The sequence below is a fragment of the Chlamydomonas reinhardtii genome, chromosome 10 (genome assembly GCF_000002595.2).
Source record: "Chlamydomonas reinhardtii strain CC-503 cw92 mt+ chromosome 10, whole genome shotgun sequence".
In the NCBI taxonomy this organism is placed as follows: domain Eukaryota; kingdom Viridiplantae; phylum Chlorophyta; class Chlorophyceae; order Chlamydomonadales; family Chlamydomonadaceae; genus Chlamydomonas; species Chlamydomonas reinhardtii.
The window spans coordinates 2,045,889-2,068,668 of NC_057013.1; the positions used below are offsets into that span (position 1 = coordinate 2,045,889).

The 22,780-nt window shown below is 65.1% G+C and overlaps 3 protein-coding genes across 3 annotated transcripts; 2 read left to right on the plus strand and 1 right to left on the minus strand.

Annotated features, from left to right (window-relative positions):
* The first annotated feature begins 267 nt into the window (after positions 1–267).
* CHLRE_10g432950v5 (uncharacterized protein) lies at positions 268–3,815 on the plus strand. The gene is made up of 2 exons (XM_043066674.1): positions 268–2,124; positions 2,344–3,815. Exons 1-2 carry the CDS (start codon positions 415–417, stop codon positions 3,028–3,030), a joined length of 2,397 nt encoding a protein of 798 aa, XP_042920071.1. The 5' UTR covers positions 268–414; the 3' UTR covers positions 3,031–3,815.
* Positions 3,816–3,859: 44 nt separating this feature from the next.
* On the minus strand, positions 3,860–14,616 carry CHLRE_10g433000v5 (uncharacterized protein). The gene is made up of 23 exons (XM_043066675.1): positions 14,468–14,616; positions 13,952–14,315; positions 13,568–13,717; positions 12,894–12,971; positions 12,488–12,607; positions 12,058–12,158; positions 11,753–11,875; positions 11,261–11,424; positions 10,888–11,068; positions 10,606–10,735; positions 10,090–10,269; positions 9,602–9,769; positions 9,058–9,338; positions 8,781–8,842; positions 8,255–8,408; positions 7,553–7,779; positions 7,231–7,316; positions 6,817–6,969; positions 6,355–6,447; positions 5,870–6,010; positions 5,300–5,479; positions 4,910–4,990; positions 3,860–4,527 (listed from the first exon to the last, which is right to left on the minus strand). Exons 2-23 carry the CDS (start codon positions 14,312–14,314, stop codon positions 4,414–4,416), a joined length of 3,330 nt encoding a protein of 1,109 aa, XP_042920072.1. The 5' UTR covers position 14,315; positions 14,468–14,616; the 3' UTR covers positions 3,860–4,413.
* A 162-nt stretch (positions 14,617–14,778) lies between these two features.
* CHLRE_10g433050v5 (uncharacterized protein) lies at positions 14,779–22,749 on the plus strand. The gene is made up of 23 exons (XM_043066676.1): positions 14,779–15,034; positions 15,164–15,262; positions 15,463–15,548; positions 15,762–15,848; positions 16,017–16,134; positions 16,338–16,426; positions 16,561–16,638; positions 16,832–16,980; positions 17,168–17,296; positions 17,459–17,528; positions 17,871–17,993; positions 18,216–18,336; positions 18,531–18,733; positions 18,911–18,985; positions 19,246–19,428; positions 19,632–19,745; positions 19,881–20,095; positions 20,300–20,381; positions 20,610–20,705; positions 20,940–21,023; positions 21,238–21,405; positions 21,633–21,728; positions 21,885–22,749. Exons 1-23 carry the CDS (start codon positions 14,881–14,883, stop codon positions 22,131–22,133), a joined length of 2,868 nt encoding a protein of 955 aa, XP_042920073.1. The 5' UTR covers positions 14,779–14,880; the 3' UTR covers positions 22,134–22,749.
* Positions 22,750–22,780: the final 31 nt, after the last annotated feature.

Here is a 22,780-nt window from a genome sequence, read left to right on the forward strand (position 1 = left end):
CCCCCCCACGCACCACGACCCCGTAAGTCGTGGGTTTGTGAAGGGTGGCGGTTGTGAAGGGGAGTGTAGATGCATTTTGCAGGGGTAGAAGGGGATGCGGGGGGGGGGGGGGGAAGTCGGTTACTGGTTAGGTCGTGGCTGCGTGGGAATCCTGTGCGTTCCGCGCCAACGGCCGACACGCGAGGAGTGGGGCCCGAGCGGGGCCCAGACTGCGCTGCGCTGGACCGCGCTTTTTCTACGCCAGGAAGGCTCCCATGCTCATTAAAACAATTCAGGACGCCTAATGCACATACATAGATGGCCCTGAGCCTCGCAAACTGGACCTTTCGGAGGTTGAAACACGTGCTTTCCTCCGGTTCCGCGGCACCTGATGCAAACCCATGTGCCAAATCCCTTTTTCTTGAGGATTCCGACATGTTGCGTGGAAGTCCTCGTGCACAGCCTGCATGGGCGAAGCTGACTCCCGATGCCATTCGGCAAATTGCAGCTCGCCTACACCCCGGCGATGTTGCTGCGTCGCTCAAGCTTATAAACAAGGAGGCTGCTGCGTGCTTGCGCGAATACCGTGTCATACAGCTAGATGGCAAGCCGGAGACGAGGTGGCCGGCGCGGCAGCGACCCGCCGTCGCCGCGTCATGCTGGCCGGCCGGGGCCTTCGTAATCACCTGGAGCCGGCCGGAGGCATGGTCCGGCCTCACCCTGCGCAAGCGGAGGCGCTTGCTTTGCCTGGCCGCAGCCAGCGGGCACCTGCCGAGCTTGGAGGTGGCGCTGGCAAACTGCGGCAGCAGCGCTCCGCCGGAGGCGCTCGCGGCGGCGGCGGCGAGCGGGCACGTGCCCGCGTGCGCCTTGCTGCACCAAAGGGAGGGCGTTAAATGTGAGGATGATGCGGCCGTGGCGGCGGCGGAGGCGGGTCACCTGCCCATGCTGCAGTGGATGGCGGGCCAAGGGCTGCTGCATCAGATCAGCCAGTGGTCACTGAAGGCCGCGGCGGCGGCATGCCGCGCCGGGCAAACCCACATCGTGGACTGGCTGGATGGCTCGGAGATCCTCAAGCTCAGCACCAGCAGCAGCTCCGTCATTTCCATGCTGGCGGCGTCGGCGGCGGAGGGCGGCCACGTGGCCTTGCTGGAGCGGCTGCTGGCGGGGCACACGTTCGGGCACGACGGCAGCCGCAGCATCGTGCTCCGCGGCATCGCCGCCGGCTGCCCTGCGCCGCTCCTACGCCGCTACTGCGTGCAGTGGCGCGCCTTGGACGCGCCTGAGCAGCACGGCCCCGTCTTCGGCGTGGGGCAGCAGGCCTTCGACCTGCGCTCCGTGTTCGTGCGGGCCCTGGGCAGCGCGACGCCCGATTGGCGCGACAAGTGTGACTACCTGCTGTCGGCGCGACCCGCCACTTGGTACTGCCGAATGCTGGGTCAGGGAGATGTCTTTGACCGGGTCGTGGAGGCGCGCTGGGACTACTGCGGCCAGGATTACTCCCTGGCCGCGGCGGCGGCGCAGCCGGACTTCGAGCAGCGGCTGCGCTACCTGCAGGCGGCAGCGTGGGGCGCCGCCGCCGCCGCCTGGCCGCAGTGGCAGCACGCGGCAGAGGCGGCGGCCGGCTATGGAAACGCCGCGGCGCTGCTGTTTCTGCTGGACGAGTGCGGCGTGCCGCAGCATCAGCAACAGCAGCAGCTCCGCAGCAGCGCCGCGCAGATAGCGGCGCGGGCCGGGCACCAGCACATCCTGGACCTGCTGCTGCAGCGGCGGCTGTCCGTGTTTGGCTCGCACCCAAACCTGCGCAGCAGCGCGAGCGCGTGGCCGGCTGACGTGCTGCAAGCGGTGGTGCAGGTGTCGGTGGAATGCGCAGCATACGACCGCTCGCTGGTGCCCGTTATGGGCCATCAGTTGTGGTCCACGGCCTTCACGGAGGCTGCGAAACGCGGCGCTGATGACGCGGGCACGCTGGTCTACCTGCATGAGGAGCGGGGCGCGCCACTGGACTTGGGGGCGGTGGCGGCGGGCGGCAGCGTGGAGCAGCTGCAGTGGGCGCTGGGGCGGCTGCGGCGTGCGGACAGCAGCAGTAGCAGCGGTAGCAGCGGTGCTGGTTCTCGTGCTGGAGCTGGCCCCAGCAGCAGCGCGAAGGTGAGGCGTGCGTGCGGACGAGGGGCTGGAGCCGGGAGGGCGGGTGGCGATGGTCATTACGCGAAATGGTGGGCTTTGCATACGGTAGGTGCCGCATGACGCGCGCTGACTCAACTAGACTCCTCATCTGACAGCACCCACCACGTCTACCAAGCCATGCCAACTGCTCTGCCTAACACCGTCTTCCGCGCCCGCCTGCCTCTCTAACGCCCACGCCAGCCGCCCGCGGTCTCTAAGGAGGTCTTGCTGGCCGCGCTGTCGCACGGCAACATCGCGGCCGCCTCCCACCTGCGCGACAGCGGCCTGGTCCCGCAGCTGCCCGAGCCCATAGACATGGTCCGGGCCGGCAACCTCGGAGCCCTGCGCTGGTGGATTCAGCAACAAACGCAGGAGGATCAGGCGCGCGAGCTGGCAAACAGCCGCAAGCAGAAGCGGCACGGGCTGCTGGGCAGCGTGCGGGAGGGTGATGAGGCGGGGGCTGCGGCGTGCACCGGACCGGGATGGTGGCGGGAGCTGGTGATGGGCGTGGCGGTGCAGGGCCGCAACGATAGGACCTACACGTTGGGCGAGGTGGCGTGGGTGAAGTCGGCCTACCTGGCTCGGCCGCCTCCTGGGGCGGCGGCGGCCGTCACTACCAGTGCCGCACGTGCTGGAGGCGCAGCCGCTCGTGCTACAGCTGATGCCGCTGGGGCGGCAGCCGCAGCTGCGGCACCTGCTATAGCCGGCGCCAGGCCGGAGGGTCGCGCCGTGGAGGGCAGCCGGGGCCGCGGGGCATACGATGCGGCGCGGGTGCTGGCGGCGCGTAGGGCGTTCTTGGAGGAGGTGGACGAGGCGTGGGAGAAGTCGCGGCCGGCAACTTCCTCCTTTTTCAGGCGGCTCGTAGCCGCAGGTGTGGCGGGTGTGTAGGTGTGGGGCGTGTCTACGTCTGCAAGGCCATCCAGCAGGGACTAGGGGTTGCCGGGGCCCGGCAGGGCTGCATCATGCAATATGGTGCAGCATCAGTGCAGCCTTTCTGTTGGTGGGCTGCCGGCCTGGCCGCGGCTACCCAAGCTGTGCAAGGTGACGCGATGTATTACTAGGCGCAAGGATAGGGCGAGCGACAATGCGATGATCGAGAGTGCGCAATCAAGCATGCCAACAGCGCACCAATGTACATAAGGTACAGAGGAATAAGATTGGTGTTGTGCAGTCCGAAATGGATGTGCGTGTATACATAAGTTCCGTTTTGATGGGTGGGGAAAGACAGATGAGCCCGTGCAGACTGATGCGTCGTTGTGGCTTGGGCGCTAGCAAGCAGGACGTGTGTACAAGTAGGCGTGGGTGGAAGCACGGCAGGGCAGTGTGCCGGTGCATAGGTGAGGCTGTTAGTTAGTGTTTGGTTGCGTGTCTGTCGAGTTGCTGCAGGCAAGCGCGGAGTACTCCCGGCAGATGCGCCGGGCAAAGTCAACGGATTGCTTCCTTTAAGTCGATGGAGTCCTGCAAACGCATGCGAGCGCTTGCGCACCAGCGTCCCCACACACACTTGCAGCAGGAAGCGATCCGCACGTTCGACCTTTGTGACCATGTTGGACCTGCTACGCGGAATGCTGCTTGCAGGCAAGTGGACCAAACGCTGCTGTGGCATGCCAACCCTGCCGCTGTCCAGGCAAACGCTGCTACTTGCAGTTCCATTTCTGTAACAGCCCTAGGCTTGCTGCCCGGTATACAGCCGTGGGAAGGCCACAAAGCATCGTCATCATACCGTCTGTTACAGCTTTGGTCCGCCACGCAGCGACCGCCACGCAGCATAGGCCCGCGATCTCCGGCGCGCACATATCCGCTCCCGCCGTGCCAACGTCCTTCCACTCGCCACCGCCAAGACAGGAGCGCACTGCCTGCATCCTCACCAGCCCGTGGTGTGCCATCGGCCCATAGGGCCCTGAGCCCTATCCCGAATTGCGCCCCGCTGCCTGTGATGCTCTCGGCGTTGTGTCACAGCACGCACCCGCTCCTCATTGGGGGCACAACGCGCCTACAGCAGGCCCACCCGTGCCGACACCGACACCAAACACCAGCATGATGGTCATGTCGCGTGTCATCCCGCGCACACGCGTGGCGGGGCCCCGCCAGTCGACGGAGGAATCCCCGCGCGCACACGCCCACGCGACACCTGAACCAACCCCTAGCTCCTCTCAAAATGCGTCAACAAGTCAGTCTTAGGCTCCTGCAGTCAAAGTCTATCAGCTCGCACATAAGTTATGATCACAGAGAACGCCCCGTTTCGGGAAGCGGCCAGCCCACACCAGCTGTCTAGAAGCCGGGCAGCTGCGAGAGGTCCATGACGCCGCGCGGAAGGGCCGCTAGGTCGCGCAGGAGCGCCAAGCGGTTGGCGCGCACCGCCTGGTCCTCGCACATCACAAACACCTGTGAGGGGAAAAACACAAAGGCACACGCACAAGCCAAGCAGAAGCACACATAGCTAGGTGCACATGACTGGGGATGAGAGTGAAGGATTGGAGCGCATGGCGTCGAAACTAGCAGGGGGTGTAGCCATCCATGGGATGGTGTGTATCAAATATGAAGTGAAGTGCCGACGTCCAGAGGTACAGGGTGCAAAGGCGCTGATCTTGAGGCGTGTTACCAAGCATGGGTCGCGGGAGGCTGGGCAGCGCCTACTGCCCACGGTCAGGTTTGAAGAATGCGCACATCGCAACAGATGATTGATCCCTCGTCTTTTTTGAACATTTAGCGAGCACCACCGCCCGCACCACACATGCACGCGCCACACGCCCCCACACGCCCGCACCTTCTCGAAGAACTTGTCGATGGGCGACAGCAGCGGCTCCGCAGCCGCCAGCCACTCGGACACCGTGGAGGCCGACGTCACCTGCGTGTGCGCCGAGTGCGTTGTGGACACCGTGTGGCGCAGCAGTGCGTGAACACCGTGCGTGAACACCATGGCAGTGCCTCGCCCCGGCATTGCCCTCCCCTCCCCTCTCCCTATCAGCGCCTCTCCTGGGAGTGTTGAAAACACACCGCCTCCCGCCGCGCCCTCCCCCTTCTTAAGTAATCATGAATGTACCCCCGCTTATCGCTTGCAACTAACGCCTCTGCCTGTACTCCGCTCGTTTTCGTTGGTTTTGGTCCGCCGCACCCCCGCCCCGCCACCCGCCACCGCCGCCCCTTCCCTCCCCACCTTGGCGCGCGCCTCGCTGTACGCGGCGAACAGCGCCCGCTCCTCCTCGCCCTCGAACAGCTCCTGCGCCACCGCCACCGAGGCTGGCGGCACCTCCTTGCCGCGCACGATGCGGGTGGGCCGGCTGAACGCCGCCATCACCTTGCGCAGCCGCCCGCCCTCGCCGGCCTCCCACTCCGCCTGCGTACGTGAGTGTGAATAGATGGGTGTGAGCAAGAGGGGCGTGAGAAAGAGGAGGGTTGGCGTGTTGGGTCGGGTTGAGTCGGCCGTGCAGACGTTCGGCTCGTGGTTCCCGCTCCATGGACGTCGGGGTGACCAAGGCTCGTCTGGATCATAACGCTACGCAAACACAACCCCTTCTCATAGTGCTGACCTACCATACACACATTCTCTCTCGCTCTCCCTCTCCCCCCCAACCTTGCAATCCCTCCCCCCTTTTGGGCTCGGGCACATAACCCCTCACCCCCCACCCCCACCCACCCACCCACCCACCCACCCACCCACCCACCCACCCACCCACCCACCCACCCACCCACCCACCCACGCACACCATCCACGCACACCACCCACCTTGAGCTGCTCCACGGTGGCCGCCACCAGGGCGGGGTCGTCACCGCGCTCCGCCAGCGCCGCACGCACCACCTCGGCCCCCGCGCCGCCGTCGCCCAGCAGCTGCTCCATGCGGCCGCCCAGGTAGGCCAACACGTCGGACTGCAGGGCAGGAGCGGGAGGGGAGGAAGGGGAGGGGGGGTTACATTCATAATTAATTAAGAAGTGAAGGCGTAGGCAGGTACAGTAGCATAGTAGACGCGAGGGGGGTGCAGGAGCGGGAGCAGGAGGGGCGGGAGAAAGAGAGAGGCAGGAGAAGAGCGCGTCAGACCGGGCGGGAGCTTGCAATACCGTAACGTACAAACACATTGGAGGGACTGGAAGTTGCGGCAGCGGTTGGGTCGCGGTGTATCATGGTCGAAGGGGTTGGGTTCAGCTGGACCGCACTGGTGCGAGTGTGCGGTAGATATCCCTGTGGGCCCGCCCCCGCCCCATTCACTTCTCACCTGCACCTGCGCGGACACGGGAATGGGCTGCAGCGCCGCGGCGGCGGCGACCGCGGCCTTGAGGCTCACAGACACCTTGTTGGCAACCAGAGTCTGGAGGGAGGGGGCGGCGAGGAGGGTGCAATTTTGTATCATTGGGAATAAAATACAAGCAGGGGAATCAGGGGACAGCAAGTAAAACATCAGGGCGGGGAGGAGGTGGGGATTGGGGTCGGGGCGTGGGGCGGGAGAGGCAGTGGAAGGTGGAAGGCGCCGGTGCACTCGGCTACAGCAGTGGCAGCACCGGTACCTCGCCTCCTCTACGTTCCCTCCCTACCCGCATACCCTGCAGCCCCACGCCCCCTCCCGCAACCCACATACACACAAGCAGCCCGTACACACGCTTCTATTCCGTCATAACACAGTCCGTCGCCACGCTGTCCTCCAATGTGTATTTCCACCCGCACCCGCACACGCAGTCACCTGCAGCATGCCGTAGGCGGCGCGCCGCAGGGCGAAGGGGTCTGTCGCGGCCGAGGGCGCGCAGCCCGCCGCGAACAGCCCCACCAGCGAGTCCAGCCGGTCCGCCACCGCCACCAGCACACCCGCGGGGCTGCTGGGCAGTAGGTCGCCGGCCTGCGGGGCGAGGGGTTACGTTCATGGTTATCTTACAAATGAAGGCGTAGCCAGGTACAGCAGCAAAGCCGACGCGTTACCGATGCGGGGAGGGCGCAGGGTGTTCGTGCGAGTGAGGGTCTCAGACGGAATGTTGGAAACGGCCAGCTCGCCGAGCGTTGTCCGAGCCTCCGGTTGAATGCGACCACATCATATGCCGGCCCTTTATTGGGAAGTGGTGATCCCCACCCGCGCCACCCGCGGCACCCCCTGCAGCCCCACCTGGCGCGGCAGGCACGCCTCGAACACCGCCTCCGACACGGCCGCCGGCAGCCCCTGCTTGGCGGCGTAGTGGCGGCCCATGGTGCCTGCAGCGTGCGTGGGGTTGTAGTGGGGGTTGTGGGCGGCAGCGTGAGGGCAGGGTAGCAGCAGGCGCAACAGCGGCGCTGTTGGAACACGCCTGTCGTTTACCGCCGTTCACATGCTCACTGCAACACCTCCTTCCCCAACCTTTCTGCTTCGCCGCCCCAACACCCCACGCCTGCAGCAAACCACCGTTGGCTACCAGCCGTTTCCGCCAGCCCCGCTCCAGCCACGCGCTCACCCGCCAGTGCCGTCATCTCCGTGACGGTGCTAGTGGCCAGGTCCGCCTTGCACAGGTGCGCCGCCTGCACAGCCACCTCCAGCACCGCCGGCGAGGCCCAGGCCGCCTGCGCCGGCGCTGCCGCCGCCACGGCCGCCGCCAGCGCCGGCACCAGCTGCTCCACGCGGTCGGACTTGGCCAGCAGCGAGCCCAGCTCCTTCTGGAAGGTGGTGCCGGACAGCTTGGGCCTGCACGCGTGTGTGTGTGTGTGTATGTGTGTGTGTGTGTGCGTGCGTGTGTGGACATGGGGGTGGGTAAGCAGCGTAAGGGAAGGGCGTCATCACCGGTATCGTGCGCATGCGGTGGGACCGTGGGGCAGACAACGACGGCGATTGGCGCGTTGTGCATGGGGAGGTGGACGCGGACCCGTGGTACCATGGGCGCGATGCACAAAAGGGCCACTTCACGCAGGGGCTCTGGCGAGTGGCCAACGCGCCAACCGGTGCGGACTGCTGCAAGGTTCTGCCTGCACTTCCGCGACCACTCATTCCGCAACACCCACCCTCCATCATGCCGAGCCCCACGCCAAGCCGCACCAGCACATGCGCCCCCCACCAAATACACACACACGTTTGGTTTAGTTTGGGCTGGTATCTACAACCCCCTCCCCCCCCCCACACACACCAACGCCGTCTGGGCGGGCTTCTTGTATGTTTTACACACCTAAAGTCCTGCAGCGGCTGCTTGAGGTCCTCGCGGTAGAAGAACGCGGCGTCCTCGAACCGCGCCCGCAGCACCGCCTCGTTGCCGGCCGCCACCACCGCGGGGTCGATGGGGCCGTTGGCCACCGTGATGAAGTGCGGCAGCAGCGACTTGCCTGGAAAAGGGGGGCAGGCGGCAGGAGCCGCTCATTGAGAACGGAGTGTGTTAAACACAAGTGTGGAGTGTCGATGACGGAGGAGCGGGAAGAGGAGGGCCGCACGGTGCAAGGGAGGGAAGTAGAGTACCCGTCACAGTAGGGGGTGAGGCGGGGTTTGAACGCAATACGGTAGAGCGAGGAGGGAGTGTTTGCAAAATTGAGCTGGTGAAGCGGGGCGCCAGGGGCACCGTGGCAGTCGGGAAGAAGGCAGCGGACACTGCGGGTGCTGGAAGGCATGCATGCTGGGGGGCCAGCCGGCTGCACATGCACACGGCCGTGTCATCGCTGATTTGGGCGGGCGCCCACCCGTCCAGGCGCGTCGCATCTCACCATCGGCAGTGAAGACGGGGAAGTAGCGCTGGTGCTTGCGCATCACCATCACCAGCACCTCGCTGCAGCAGCAGGAGGGAGGGCGGCATGGCAGGCAACGAGAAGGGCTTTCGGCAACACGCAATCCAGGCGTTCAGAGGCCCCAAGAACAGTGAAAACCGCATACCACAGCACGGCACTCAACGACACGGTACGCTAGCACATTCACCATACTAACAAACTCCAAACAACAAGCAATTAACCACAACCCCAACGCAAGCCCCCAGCTCCCTCGCACCTGGGCAGCGCCAGGAAGTCGGGCGAGAAGGAGCCCATCACCACGCTGGGCGCCTCCACCAGGTTGGTCACCTCCTCCAGCAGGTCGCCGCGGGTGCTGTCCGGCACCACGCCGCCCACACGCGCCGCCGCCGCCGTCACGTCGCGCCAGATGGCCTCGGCGCGGCCGGCGCCCGGCAGTGAGATGCCGGCGGCGGCCAGGGCGGGCAGGTAGGCCTCGGCGGAGGGCACGGGCAGTGTGGGGCTGGCGGCGTTGCGCAGCACCCGGGTGGTGGCGCCGGCCTGCGGGGGCGGGCGGCGGTGGGCGGGGCAGAGGTGGGATGGGACAAGGCCATTTCAAGTCCAAACCGATACGGGGGCGGCGTGGCGGTCGCGTGAACGGTCGCTGCAAATGGAAAGCTTGAGCAGCGTTCCTCTTATACTGCTCATTGTCCCTTTTCTCCACGATTGCCCAGCGCACAGAAGCCTTCCAACTGAATCCAAATCCCACACATGAGTACCGTACACCCACACCCACGATTCCCCACCCACGGTTCCACGCCCACCTGCAGCGTGCCGTACACGAAGGGCAGCACGGTGTCGCCGTGCAGCGCCAGCAGCCAGCGCAGCGGGCGGCTGAAGGCGGGCGAGGCGGCGCCGGTGCCCGGGCTCCAGCGCATGGACTTCTTGAACGACAGCCCACCCACCAGGGCCGGCAGCTCGTCAGTCAGGACCTGGGGAGGGGGTCGCAAGGATGTTTGGAAAAGCGGTACAGGATACACGGAGGATTGCAGACCCGGGGGGGGGCACAGCAGCGGGGGCGTGCAGGGTGTTGGCGCGAGCGAATGGTGCTGAGAGATTGTGCGGGGGGAGTAATGAAGTTTGCTATGCAACGCCGTTCCTTGTTTCACTCCCACCCTCCCCTCTCCTTCCCTCTCCTCCCGGTTCCTCTCACAAACCTGCTCCTGCTCCTCCCGCCCTCCCTCCAAACATGTCTTGTCCTGCTTCCTGCTTCCTTCTCTAGTTTACTGTAAATCTCCCTCCGCCTCCTCACCTCCACCGCGGGCCGGCCGGCGTCCTTCACCACCGCCCACACGTACTCGACGCCCTTGGGGTCGGCCTCCTTGAACACCGCGCCCGCCTCCACGCCGTTCTTGCGGCAGAAGCCCTCCAGCGCCTTGGTGGGCGTCACGCCGTCAGCCGCGAACGCCTGCTTGGCAGGCGGGCCGCGGACCTGCGTGGGTTGGAATGGGTTGGAATGGGTGGGAATGGAGTGAGGATGGGGGAGGCGTGGATGGGCGGATAATCCGAGGCGGGGCGGGGACGCAATTGTTGATGTGTGGAAGCGCTAACGGAGGGAATTCCAATGATAACCGAACTGCAATTACGCCTTACTAGGCCTCGCATGTTCGGTCCAGCACAGGCAACGGCGCTGGCCCCTGCCACAGGCACCTCGATATGCCCCTAGCCACTACAATCTCGCCCACCCCGGTCACATCCGTTGCATGGACAGCTTGTCGGCTTCCCAAGCCCCGCACGGCTCGCCCTCCCCCCCCCCCCACACGCGCACCTTGGACTCCTCCGAGGTCTGCGCCGCCGCCAGCGCCTCCACCACCACCGCCAGGCGGCGCGGGGTGCCCTCCACGTGCACCGCCCCGTGCGACAGGCGCAGCTTGGCCAGCAGCGCCGGCACACGCTCCCTGCGTTTGAGCGGGGTTCAACGAGATCGAGCAATCGACCAATCAAGCGATCGAGTGAAGGCGGCGGTATCGCAGCAGCCCAAGCAAACTATTACGCCTACGCTACATGCAGCAGTCCTTGCAAACACGCGCCCGCCCGCCCGCCCCCGCACCTCAGCTGGTGCACGGCTGACACCACGTCATCCGGCGGCAGCTCCTCGCCGCCCACCTCCAGCACAAAGGTGCGCGGCTCCGCGCTGGCGGGCGGCGCGGGGCGCTGCGGGCTGGGCACGGCGGGCGGCGGGATGAGGCCCAGCGGGTGCTCCAGCTCCTCACGGCGGGACACCCACAGGCCTGCGGCATCGGAACAAAGCACAGGGGAAGGAAGTACGGTAGATTACACAGGACCACCCGTGAACATGATGCCCAAGGGAGGTAGCCACGCCCCTCACCCTCCACACGCTACCTCTGCCCCACGCCCCTTCCGCGCTTCCACACGCCACCGCTGCCCTCACACGCCCAACCCTACACCCTCAAACCACCCACCGGTGATCTCCCTCGCCAGGCCGCGCAGCACGGCGAAGCACTCGGCGCGCTCGGTGACGCCCACGGCGCCGCGCGCGTCCATGAGGTTGAAGGTGTGGCTCAGCTTGAGCAGGTGGTCGTAGGCGGGGATGGGCAGGCGCTTGGCCAGCAGGCGGCGGGCCTCCCTTTGGGCAGATGGGCAAGAGGAGGGGGATGGGCAGGGGCTGAGGTTGTGAGGATTTTGAGACGTTGATGGTTGCTTGGCAGGTGCTTGGCAGTAGCCGCGGAGCGGGCGTGCGAAGGCAACAGTGGCGCGAGGCACCGGCCGACCAAAAGGGCCGGGCCGCCATCGGCAGCCCGTCCGCTCCCCATCCCCATCCCCATGCCCATCCCCATCCCCGCCTTCCGCCAGCCACCAGCCGCTCCGCCCGGCCCACGCCCCCACAGCCGGCCCCGTTCATCCTTTTCAGCCCCAGCCTCCGTGTCGTGCAGTACACATGGCCGTACACTCACTTGTCGTACAGGTCGAAGCGGGCGCGCTGTCCCGCCACGTCCGCCTCGTCCAGGTTGTAGCAGGACATCTCGTACTCGTTCTGGTAAAACATCTCGCCGTACGTCACACCGCCGGGCGCGTAGCTGTGCACGCATACACACACAACATACACGCACATGGTGTTGCCGTAGTTGTTGCTATAGATATCCGTCGCCCCCGTTCCAAAGCCCCACCGAAACCCCAGCCATGCGCCTGCAATCCTGCGCTCTTGTCCCCGCCCCTGCCTCCCTCCTCTCCCTCCCACTGCCTTCCCCCTGCCCCTCACCGGATGTCCTTGAAGTTGGTGACGCCCTGCAGCGCCATCAAGATGCGCTCCAGGCCGTACGTGATCTCCACAGCGGGAGCGTCCAGGACACGGCCGCCGGCCTAAGGGGGGTTGAGGCAGGTGGGTTGGGTGGAGCAGGTTAGGGGGGCGGGGGGCCAAGACGGGCCGTGCGGCAAGCATGAGGCGGGCGGCGCGCTCCTGCATTACCTAGTTGGGCCGCCTCCCCGCCTCCCGCTTCTCACACGCCCGGCTCCACTCATCCCCCTACCGCTTCCGAAACCTCCACTCCAACCCACCTCATACCACAATCCCCACCCGCTCGCGTCCCTTTCCCCTCATTCGTGGGGGTCGGGCAAACCAACCCCCACTGCCCCTCCCCCAAAACACACACGCCCTGCCCCACCAGCAAACCGGGCTGCCCCGGCCCCACCTGCTGGAAGTAGGTGAACTGCGTCACCTCCATTCCGTCCAGCCACACCTCCCAGCCCAGCCCCCAGGCGCCCAGCACCGGGCTCTCCCAGTTGTCCTCCACGAAGCGCACGTCGTGGCTCTGCGTGGTCGAGGTGGCGGGCGGAGGGGATGGAGGAGTGAGGAGGGTGCGGCGGCTGACCCAGTATTCGGAATCCGTGCGCGTGTGTCAAATCTACTGCCGCTGCCGTCAAGCCCTGAAGTGCCATCACTCATGCGGTCATGCCCCACTGTGGATTGGTGGACTAGTCCGCCGCTCAGCAGCCACCTCATTCACCACCGCGTCATTCTGGCCCTTCCAGCATCCCCCGACTCTGCCCCCACCGCCTCCCCCACCTCCACCCCTCCACCCCATCACCCCGCCGCACCTTGGTGTCAATGCCCAGCGCCTCCAGCGACCCCAGGTACAGCTCCTGCGCGTTGCCGGGGTCCGGCTTCAGAATCACCTGCGCAGCAGCCAGGCGGGCAGCGTGGGAGTGAGTGAGTCAGCGCCGGCCAGGGGGTTGCACACGTGCCGCGCCAGGGCCGCCCGCGCAGCACTCTCCCACTGGCCCCGGCATCCACCACCACCAGCCGGCTTCAAGCACTGATGAACTGGTGGCGGCTCCTCCCCGAGGCTGCCGGCGTCAGCCTGCGGCCGGCTTGGACCTAGCCCAGCTCGCCCCCGCCCTCTGCTGCAACCGGCGACAGCGGGTAGCCCCGCTCCAATGCCAGAGCCCGCAGCAACGCGACAGCATGCTGCGCCGGCTCCGCTGCCGCCGCGCCGCGCCTCCTCGCGCGACGTCTTTTGGCTGCTCCGCCTCAATGCTGCCGCTGCTCCTCCTTCTCCGCCTCCGCCTTCGGCTACGGCCCGTCCAGCTGCGCCTGCTGCTGCTGCTGCTGCTTCTCCACGCCGCCGCCGCCATCTACCTCGCGCACCCGCTCAACCGCCTCCCTACCCATGCCTTGCTCTCCCGATATCGGCCCTCTCCATATCCACCCCTGCCGCACCCTGCCTCCCGGGCCCCTATCCCCTTCCCTCCCCGCCCCTCCGACCCCGCACCTGGAACTGGGTGTGGCGCTGCAGGCGGTTGGGGTTGTCGCCGTAGCGCGAGTCGTCGGGGCGGATGGAGGGCTCCGGGTAGGCCACGTTCCAGGGCTCGGGGCCCAGCACACGAAGGAAGGTGGCGGGGTTCATGGTGCCCGCGCCCACCTGTGGAATCATGTGCGTGCGAAACCGTTTGCGTGTAGAATCGTGGGCGTGATAAGAGCTGCTGTGGTAAGCGTGGTTGTGGAAGGCGCGCTATGCGGCGCGCCTGGGGCTTGGGCGAAACCCTTGCAACACCCTTCGACGTATGCGCACGTGTTCACCCCCAACCCACATCCCGTTACCGTGCTGCACGCACGTCTTCCCCAGTGCCTCTCCCCTATCTCCCCAGTTGCTGACCTCCGTGTTGTGCGGCAGCCAGATGGCGCAGCCCACGGACGCCCAGTACTCCTGCAGCTTGGTAATCGCCTCCTGGAACGACGGGGCATCCTTCACAAGGCCGCTGCGAGCTGGCGCAGCGCCGTTGGAAGGAGTGGTCGCGACCGCGGCAGCAGACGCAGGCGCAGCCGTTGTCGCTGCGGGCGCGGCCGCGCTCGCGCGAACAAGGTTGCGCGAGCCGCTCGCTCCGGCATTGGCGACCACACCCGCAAGGCGGAGCGGCTGGGCAGCGCGCGGCAGCACCACACGCGCCTGCACGCCCTGCTTATGCTTCTTAAAGGGCGTGAAGCCCCGCACAGGGGCACCCAAAAGGCTGGAATGCATCCTGAATACCAGCAAGCAAAGGGCCTGGCTTCAGACAAGTTTACATAACGGGAATAATGTGACTACCAGGAAACCGCACTTAGATCAGCCGGATGTCGCCCAGCACGATATGGGCCAGCACTCCACGGCCACAACGAGGGGCGAGCTCCTCACCTTCACTCTACCAGTGAGGAAACGTGCTGACGGTCAAAAAACTGCTCCTATTCGTGTATTGCACTACCTGTATCCCCTTACAGGCGTGGGGACGGAGCACCAGTTTCACGACCTCCCGCTAACCCTGTGAGTTAGACAGTCGCAATTCCTGCCTTTGACTATGTCTGTATCATAGGAACGAACAAGCATTCGATGAGAGCGGCCAGCACAATTGGGCTCTATGGATCCCGGTTCCGGCTACCTGTCTTCGCGCCAAGAAGGAAGAAAACAAACTGGCATTCTTCATCATATTAGGTCAAACAAATATTCTACATTTAGTTTCTGCCTGGACGGTGTTCTGCATCGCTGCCCCCACACTGAGGCTTGACGAGTGACGGCCCCGACGTCCTTCCTCGCGCGTCGTCATTTAGTGCATGGCCACGGACAACCTTTCTAGGTATCAGCAGCAGGCGGCGTCGCTCAGCTCAGGCGGATTCAGGGACAGCACCATGACGTTCTCCGCGGGGGACGACGACCTGCTGGACCGCTCCAGCAAGGGGTATCTACGCGGGCACGAGCGCCTCTACGGTGCGTCCCTGTAATGTCTGGCTGCCAAACCGTTCAAGCGACGATGGCCGAATGCTGACAGCGGCGCGGCGTTAGCGCAGCCGAGTCAGCATGCTCCGTGCCCCGTACCGGTCCTGTGTCGCTGCGCAGATGCGTACAATGAGCTGCACACTTTGGCGCAAAGCTTCAACAAGCCGTTCGACGCGCCGGCGATCCTTGTCGTGGGGCACCAGACCGACGGAAAGTCAGGTAAGGCAGCGAGCCTGCCCACTGCCCGCGCTGTCGGGTTCCCGCCCCTGGCGCGTTCCATGGGGCCGGCATTGCGCTACACAGTTGGCCCTGGTCGAGCGCTGGTCGCTGCTGTAAGGTTCAGCCTTCGCGTAGCTCTCTTCAGGCTTGAACTTCACACATGCCATTCCTATCAACCCCGCCGTTTTGCTTCCCCTCAGCTCTGGTTGAGGGCCTGATGGGCTTCCAGTTCAACTCAGTGGGCGGTGGCACTAAGACGCGCAGGCCCATTGCCATCAACATGAAGGTCGGCGGGGCTTTAAGCAAAACATGGGATTTATGGTAGAGAGCACAAGGAACAAACATGCAGGACTATGTATGCAATGCGGTGTGACGCGCACGTGTGGGGGTTATGTGTAGCCCCCTGCCTCCTGCATAACCTCCACGACGCTCACAGCAGGGGCTACCTTACTAAGTGCTAACTCTTTCCTGCTGCACGCCTCACCCTTCCATGCAACAGTACAACGGTGCCTGCTCCACGCCGGCCTGCTTCCTGAAGCTGGAGGACGGCGTGTCGGAGCAGGAGATGTCGCTGGCGGAGCTGCAGGTAGGGATTTGCGAGCGTGTGTGCTTGTGTGTTGGGGGGGCGGTTTGATTCACCAACATCTATCCAAACAAGTCCCAACCAAACACACGTGCGGCACCATCATTTCCTTGACGACCATCACCCCACCCATCACACACCACAACTCCACCACCGACTGACTACGCGCAGGCCTACATTGACGCGGACAATGCAGCACTGGAGCGAGAGCAGCGCTTCGCCGCCAAGGAGATTGTGGTGCGCATGGAGTACAAGCACTGCCCCAACCTCACCATCATTGACACGCCGGGTGCGATTGGGGCAGGTCCCGGGCTGTGGGGTGATGGCGACAGTACTGGCTGGGCAGCTACGCTTCGGTCTCAATCCCGACAGGTTGTGGCTCTGCCGTGTGTTTCGATGGCAACTGCGAAGCTTGCAGGCTTGGCCTGGGGCATTGGACTCAGCACGGCAGGCAGTTAACGTGTGGCCATGTGCATGCGTGTACACCCACAGGCCTCATCTCGCCGGCACCGGGCAAGAAGAATTGCGCGCTGCAGAACTGTGCGGCGCAGGTGGAGGAGATTGTGCGCGCCAAGGCACAGGTGAGCTGACTTGCTTGTAGAACCGTAGCTGCCACAACCCGGTCTTGTTGCCGGTGTGCTGGCCGCACCTCGCACACGCGCTGCTGCCCTCACGGCGCGTGCCACGTATGATGTGGCTTGCCCCCACACCCCAGGTGCCGGAGTACGTCATCCTATGTCTGGAGGACTGCAGCGACTGGTCCAACGCCACCACCCGCCGGCTGGTCATGCAGGTGGGGCCCCGCCTCTGCTAGGCTGCACCCTGTCTTGCATAGCCACGCTATACGCTACACACTGGCTACCAGGTAACCATGGGCATGGCACCGCGGCCCTTGTCCGCCTGCGTGGTGCCGTACTATCCCCCTTAGCCTGCCACCTTCATCTGGTCTAACCCTATACACCTCCCCCACCGCTCCCCCTCGCCAGGTTGACCCCAACCTGGTCCGCACGGTGCTGGTGAGCACCAAGTTCGACACACGCATCCCGCAGTTCGCGCGCGCCGCCGACTGCGAGATGTTCCTGCGGCCCTCGGCGCTGGACAGCATGGGCATGCTGGGAGACGGCCCCTTCTTCACGTGAGGGGCCGGGGCTGAGGGGCGGGGGCAGCATTGGTGGTGTGCTTGCGCCTGAGCAGTAGTGGCCAGCACGAGCGCATCGTACCGTAACAGAGGGTGTACCACACATCTTCGTGCCAATTTACGGTATATTGAATTGCATAGGGATGAGCGGGATGTGCTTCTGTGACATCCTGCGCGGACGCAGGTCGGTGCCTTCGGGCCGTGTGGGCTCCGGCGCCGACTGCGTGTTTCCCTCCCACGACGTCTTCCGCGAGCGGCTGGCCGACCGCGAGGCCACCGACGTCGCCGAGCTGGAGTCCAAGCTGGCGCGCAAGTAAGCAGAGGGGTGCATATGGGTAGAGAGGCTGGCATTGGTTGCTGCTGGGGTGCTTGAGCGACCTTGGCACTACCGCTACTACAGCTTCTTGTGTCTTCACCACTGCTGTTCCGATGACGTGTCTTGTCGTGTCGTGTGTCTTGCCTCGCATGCATACAGGCTGAGCCGCGGCGAGCGGGACCACATCGGGGTGGGCGCCCTGCGCCGCTACCTGGAACAGCTGCTGCAGGTGCGGAGGTGGGAGGTGCTCCGTGCCGCAACTACACCTGCAACCAAAAGGGGCTCTGCAGTGCGCCATGCCCGCGCATGCACGTCCCACCGGACACCTGGCAACGCTTTGATTCGCAGGGCTGTGTCTTGCCTACGTGTGAACTACAATCTGCGCCCAAGTTCCGCCGCCGTACCTGAACCAGCGCACTCGTGTTCCTGACCTCTCCTCATGCCCCCGCTCCCCTCTGCTCCCCTTCTGTCCCCCTACTCCCCTTCTCGTTCCGCTTCACCCCTTTCCCCCCTCCCCTCCTCGTCCCCTCAACCCTGTCCCCTTCTAAACTCTCCCTACCACCCCCTGCAGAAGCGCTACTTGGACGCGGTGCCCTCCATTGTGCCGCTGCTGGAGGCGGAGCAGCGCGCCACCGCGGCCCGCATCGAGGCGGTGCGTCGCGACCTGGCCGGGCTCAACCCCGAGGAGCTCAAGGTGCGGGGCATGGAGGGACGGCGATGAGAAGCCGGAACAGGACTGCAGGAGCATCGGTAGAGAGCTTGGCGGGATGAGGCTCGTGGTGCTAGCACGTGGGCAACGGCAAAGCGCAGTCGCAGTTGTCAGAACGGACCTGGTCCGAAGTTTTATGGCACCGCCGGCAGCCGCTTAACAGCAACGCTTTCGCACGCTGCTTGGGCATTTTCGTCGCCGCCGCAGGACAAGGGCCGCGCCTTTGTGGACGCCTTCCTGAACCGCCTGCAACAACTGCTGCGCGGCACCATCACCGCGCCCGCCGACAAGTGGGGCGAGACGCTGGCGGATGAGCATGCCCGCGGAGGTGCGTGTGCGTGCGCACACTGCGGTGCTGTGCAGCTGGTAGTGCAGCTAGCAGCCTAGCACCTCCCCTGAGCACCACACCCACTCCTTGCCTCGCCGCGCACCGCACCGCCCTTCCGCGTACACCTCCCGTTAACCGCCTACACCGGCACCCCTTCACTGCATCCACCCGCTCCCTCACGCCTGCCCACACAGGCTCGTTCGTGAGCGGCAGCCGCGCGCTGGCGGGCGCGCACGAGGCGGTGCCCAACGCCGCCATGCGGCTGTACGGCGGCGCGCAGTTCCACCGGGCCATGAGCGAGTTCCGGCTGGTGGTGGGCGGGCTGGCCTGCCCCGAGCTGAGCCACGAGGAGATCGTGAACGCCTGCGGCCTGGACTACGAGGGCGGGCACGATGGGGTGAGAGCGGCTGCGCCGGGAAGGGCAGGAGGGGTGCGTTGCGTAGGTCGCCGACGTTTGCGGTGTGTTATGATAATGGGCCGCGGCTGAGCAAGTCGCTGCGTGGCAAACAGCGAGCTCAAGTACACGCCTGATCGACCCTTGCTTGCTCTTGCCGGCCTGTGTTGGCCCCTCCAGGTCAACTACGTGCGCACGGCGTGTGTGATTGCGGTCAGCAAGGCCAAAGAGCTGCTGGAACCCTTCATCCACCAGGTGCGGCGCGTGGCCGATGCGGCGTAGGGCCCGGTGCATGCAGCGCGCGGCGATGGTCATCACTGGCAGCACACAGCGGCGTTGCACGGGCTGGCGCAGGTCGCAATAACACAGACATTGCCGTATTGGCGTCTCCTGGCTGGTCCTTCCCCGAGAGCTCCCGCTCCTACGACCCGCTCCGGAAACCAGCCAGACGCCTGCGCCCTCCCTTCAGCGCATCTATCCAATTCCGCCCCGGCCCCTCTCCTCGCCCCCTGCAGCTGGGCTCCCGCCTGGCGCACGTGCTGCGGCGCCTGCTGCACATCAGCCTGGCGCTCATGCAGCAGGGCGACTCGGGCCTGGCGGGCGGCTGCGGCAGCAGCGGCTCGGCGCACGCGGCGGCCGCGCTGACGGACCAGTTCGTGCGCCGCGTGAGCAGCGCCTTCCACGCCTTCCTGGCGCACGTACGTACAGCCGTCAAGTCAATGGGATGGGCATGGACACGCTCCTGATATCGCATGCACTGCATGTATATCTGCAATTCTGCATGCAATGCAATACCAGGAGGCGGCACTGAAAACTAGCTGGGATTTGAGACAGCGCGTGCAACGGCAGCGTTTTGATTGCCTGTGTTCCCGCTCCTCCCTGTGCGTTGTTGCCTCTCCAGGTTGAGGACAGCTGCAAGGAGCGGTGCCTGGAGGACCTGGCCTCCACCACCCGCTACGTCAGCTGGAGCCTGCACACGCGCAACAGCAGGAGCCTCAAGCAGCTGCTGGGCAGGGTGAGGGCGCTGGGTGCTGCTGCAGGCTGCATGTCGGGTATCATTGGTGTCATGCGTTTGATGTATGCTACCACATGTGGTGATTAGTACATGCCGCGCGCCATAAGCGCCATACTTGCTTCTTTCAATTTGCAGGTGCGCGTGACCAACAACGACAGCAGCAGCGGCAGCCACCCCATCATCACCACCGGCTCGGCGCCCGGCGGCATCAACGGCGGCAAGGCCGGCGGCGCCATGGCCGGCGGCGCCACGGGCCTCAGCCGCGAGCCGTCCATGACGGGCGGCGTGGGCGGCGGCCAGGCCGGCAGCCTCAGCCTGCCCGACATGCTGGAGGCCACACTGTGGAACAGGTGCGGGGCAGGACTGGGGGGAGAGCAGGTGCTTGGTTTTAGTGGTCTGCAAGCCGATGGCGGTGCTTTTGATCAGCCGTCGCAGCGCCCCCGTGCCCTGTTACACATACGCAAGGCATGGTTGTTAGGGGTCTCGAATGGCAACTGATGGCTGACAAGTCCGCGCACGTGCAACCAACGCGCCACATGTCATGCGTACCACAGGAACCTGACGGGCGTGAGCGAGGACATCGTGCGGGCGCTGGTGCTGCAGATGTTCGAGGGCATTCGCGACCACCTGGTGCAGGTGGGGACCGCCCGGACAGCAAACAGGAGTAACACCGGGCAGCAGGCATGGCCCAGCCGCTCTCCCTTGGAGGTTGCATGTGCATCGCTGGCGTTTCCTGAGCCGTCCTTGGTACCCTTGCCGTTCTGATACTCCGTGCCACCACCAAGCCCTGTCCGCCTCCCAGCGCCCTAACCCAACCTGATCCAGTACCCTAACCGGCTAACCCCTAACCATCCGGCCCCGCAGGCCGCCGAGCTCAAGTTCAACTGCTTCTTCCTGATGCCGCTGGTGGACAGCTTCCCGGCGCGCCTGCGCAAGGACATCGAGTGCGCCTACGAGGAGGTGGGCGGGGCCGCGGACAGGACACCGTTCCCTCCTTCAGTTCCTGCAATCCTGCGCGCTGAGAGCCCGGCCATCTGCCCTTGTACCTGTCCTCGATGCTCAGTGCGCGGGTCTGCGAAGCCAGGGTACTGCATGCCAGGACCTGCTCGCGTTGAAGGCTTCCGTGTATGCCTTCCCCACGTGTCCGTGCTTCACTCCCTGCCTTGACGCCCACGTGTGCCGTATCCTGATCAGGGCCTGGACGAGGTGTTTGACGCCGCCGCAATGCGCACCGCTCTGGAGGCGCGCCAGGCGGAGCTGCAGGAGGAGCTGCGCCGGGTGCGTCGTGGCTGGATGGCGGCGGTGGATGGGGTGGCGGTGCATGTGTGTACGTGTCTTTCTGAGGAGCCCACACAGCGCATCCGCTAGCGTGCTCGCCAGTGCCTTCCCCCGGACCCCCCTCACCCTGGCTTGCGACCCGTACAGTACTGGAACTCCGCATGCCCAAACCGACCACTGCCCTGCATGCCGCCCGCCGCCCGGACACACACAGGTGGAGCGGCTGCAGCGCAAGTTCCACGGCATCCACTCCACACTGGTGCACGGCCCCAGCCTGGCCTCCGGCCCCACCAGCCGCGCCATCACCGACCTGGACGCCAGCCTCATGGTGTCGGTGGCGGCGTCGCCGCTGGCGGCAGCGCTGGCGGGCGGCGGCGCGCAGGCGAGAGCGGGTGGGGGTCCGGCGGCTCAGCGTGGCGGGGAGTGGGGTAGCGTGGGATGGCGCCTGACGTTGGGTTGGAAGGAGTGGAGTGGGGCGCGGGTTGCGGTTGGGCTGGAGAGGGCTGGAAATTTTCTGTGACGGGGCAGTCTACAGTCAGGCGAAACAGTGCCGGTCCCGGGCATACTAATGGTTGCCTGGCATTCCTCCTTTCCACACTGCCGGTACAGGGCCTAACTAGTCCCGACATGGGTGGCATGCGGCCTATCGGCAGTCGACTGGCGGCTGCGGCTGCCGCACGCACTCCGGACATGGCGACTGGCAAGGTATCGGGGTTGGGCTAGGCGGCGTAGCATCTCCTTGACTTGCTTGCAGGGACTATTGCTCGAAGAGTCTTGATGCCCAAAATGCGGTGTGCGGCTTGTCCAGCTTGCTGCGGCTGAATCCATGCTCGCATGTGCTGTTCGCGTGCCACACCACAGTCCGCCATGGGTGTTTCGCCTGCCGCGCTGTCGGCGGGCCGCAAAGCGATGCCGTCTGCGGCGGGCGCGGCCGCCATAGCCGCCGGCGCCTCACTACGGCAGATGACGCAGGCGGCACCTGCAGGTGTGGAGCGCGACCGTGGTGAGCGCGATGCGAAGGACAAGGCTGCTGTCGGCGGCTCGGGCGTGGCAGACAAGGTGGCAGCGGTGCAGCAGCTGCAGCAGCAGCAGGCCATGGCGGGGCGGTGAAGTGGAAGCCGCTTGAGAGCGCTGCAGCGGCAAAGGCTGGTGAGTTATTGATATGGGTTGTGCGGCAGAGCACAGGCACATAGGTTCTGCGTTGAGAGAAGCCGCAACTACACAGCAACCCGGTGTAAGTGCTCACGTTGAGCAGGTTTTTAACGCACCAGGCAGGTGCGTGGTATGTGAGTCGGGTAGCTTGTGACTGGTGAGATTGCTGTGAGGCTTGGAGCAGGCGAACTTGGAGGTTGGCATGCCAACCAACGCCCTCAGAAGAGGTATGCGCAATGCTGCACGTTCATTGGTCCGGTCCAAATATTGACACCAAAGACAGTGAGTTACTATAATTTTGTTCGGTCACGTCGCAACAACCGTGATGCTGGTTGGTTTTTGGGTCAAGGTGCTGCAACACAGTGCACCCCGTACGCATATTCATGAAGAATCTTCATATCTACATCTGTCATGAAGACGAACATGTAAACAACAAGAACGGCTCATCTGCTTGCGCACGCTCCAACCCTGCTACTTGTATGCTATCGTGCCACGTTCGGGTAGACTAGGCACACAGGCGATCATACGGTTCCGCAACGGGAAGGTGCCCCTGTGCGATCGTGTCAGACCCCTCCCGGACCAGGAGTCCCCTGTCCCGGGCTGCC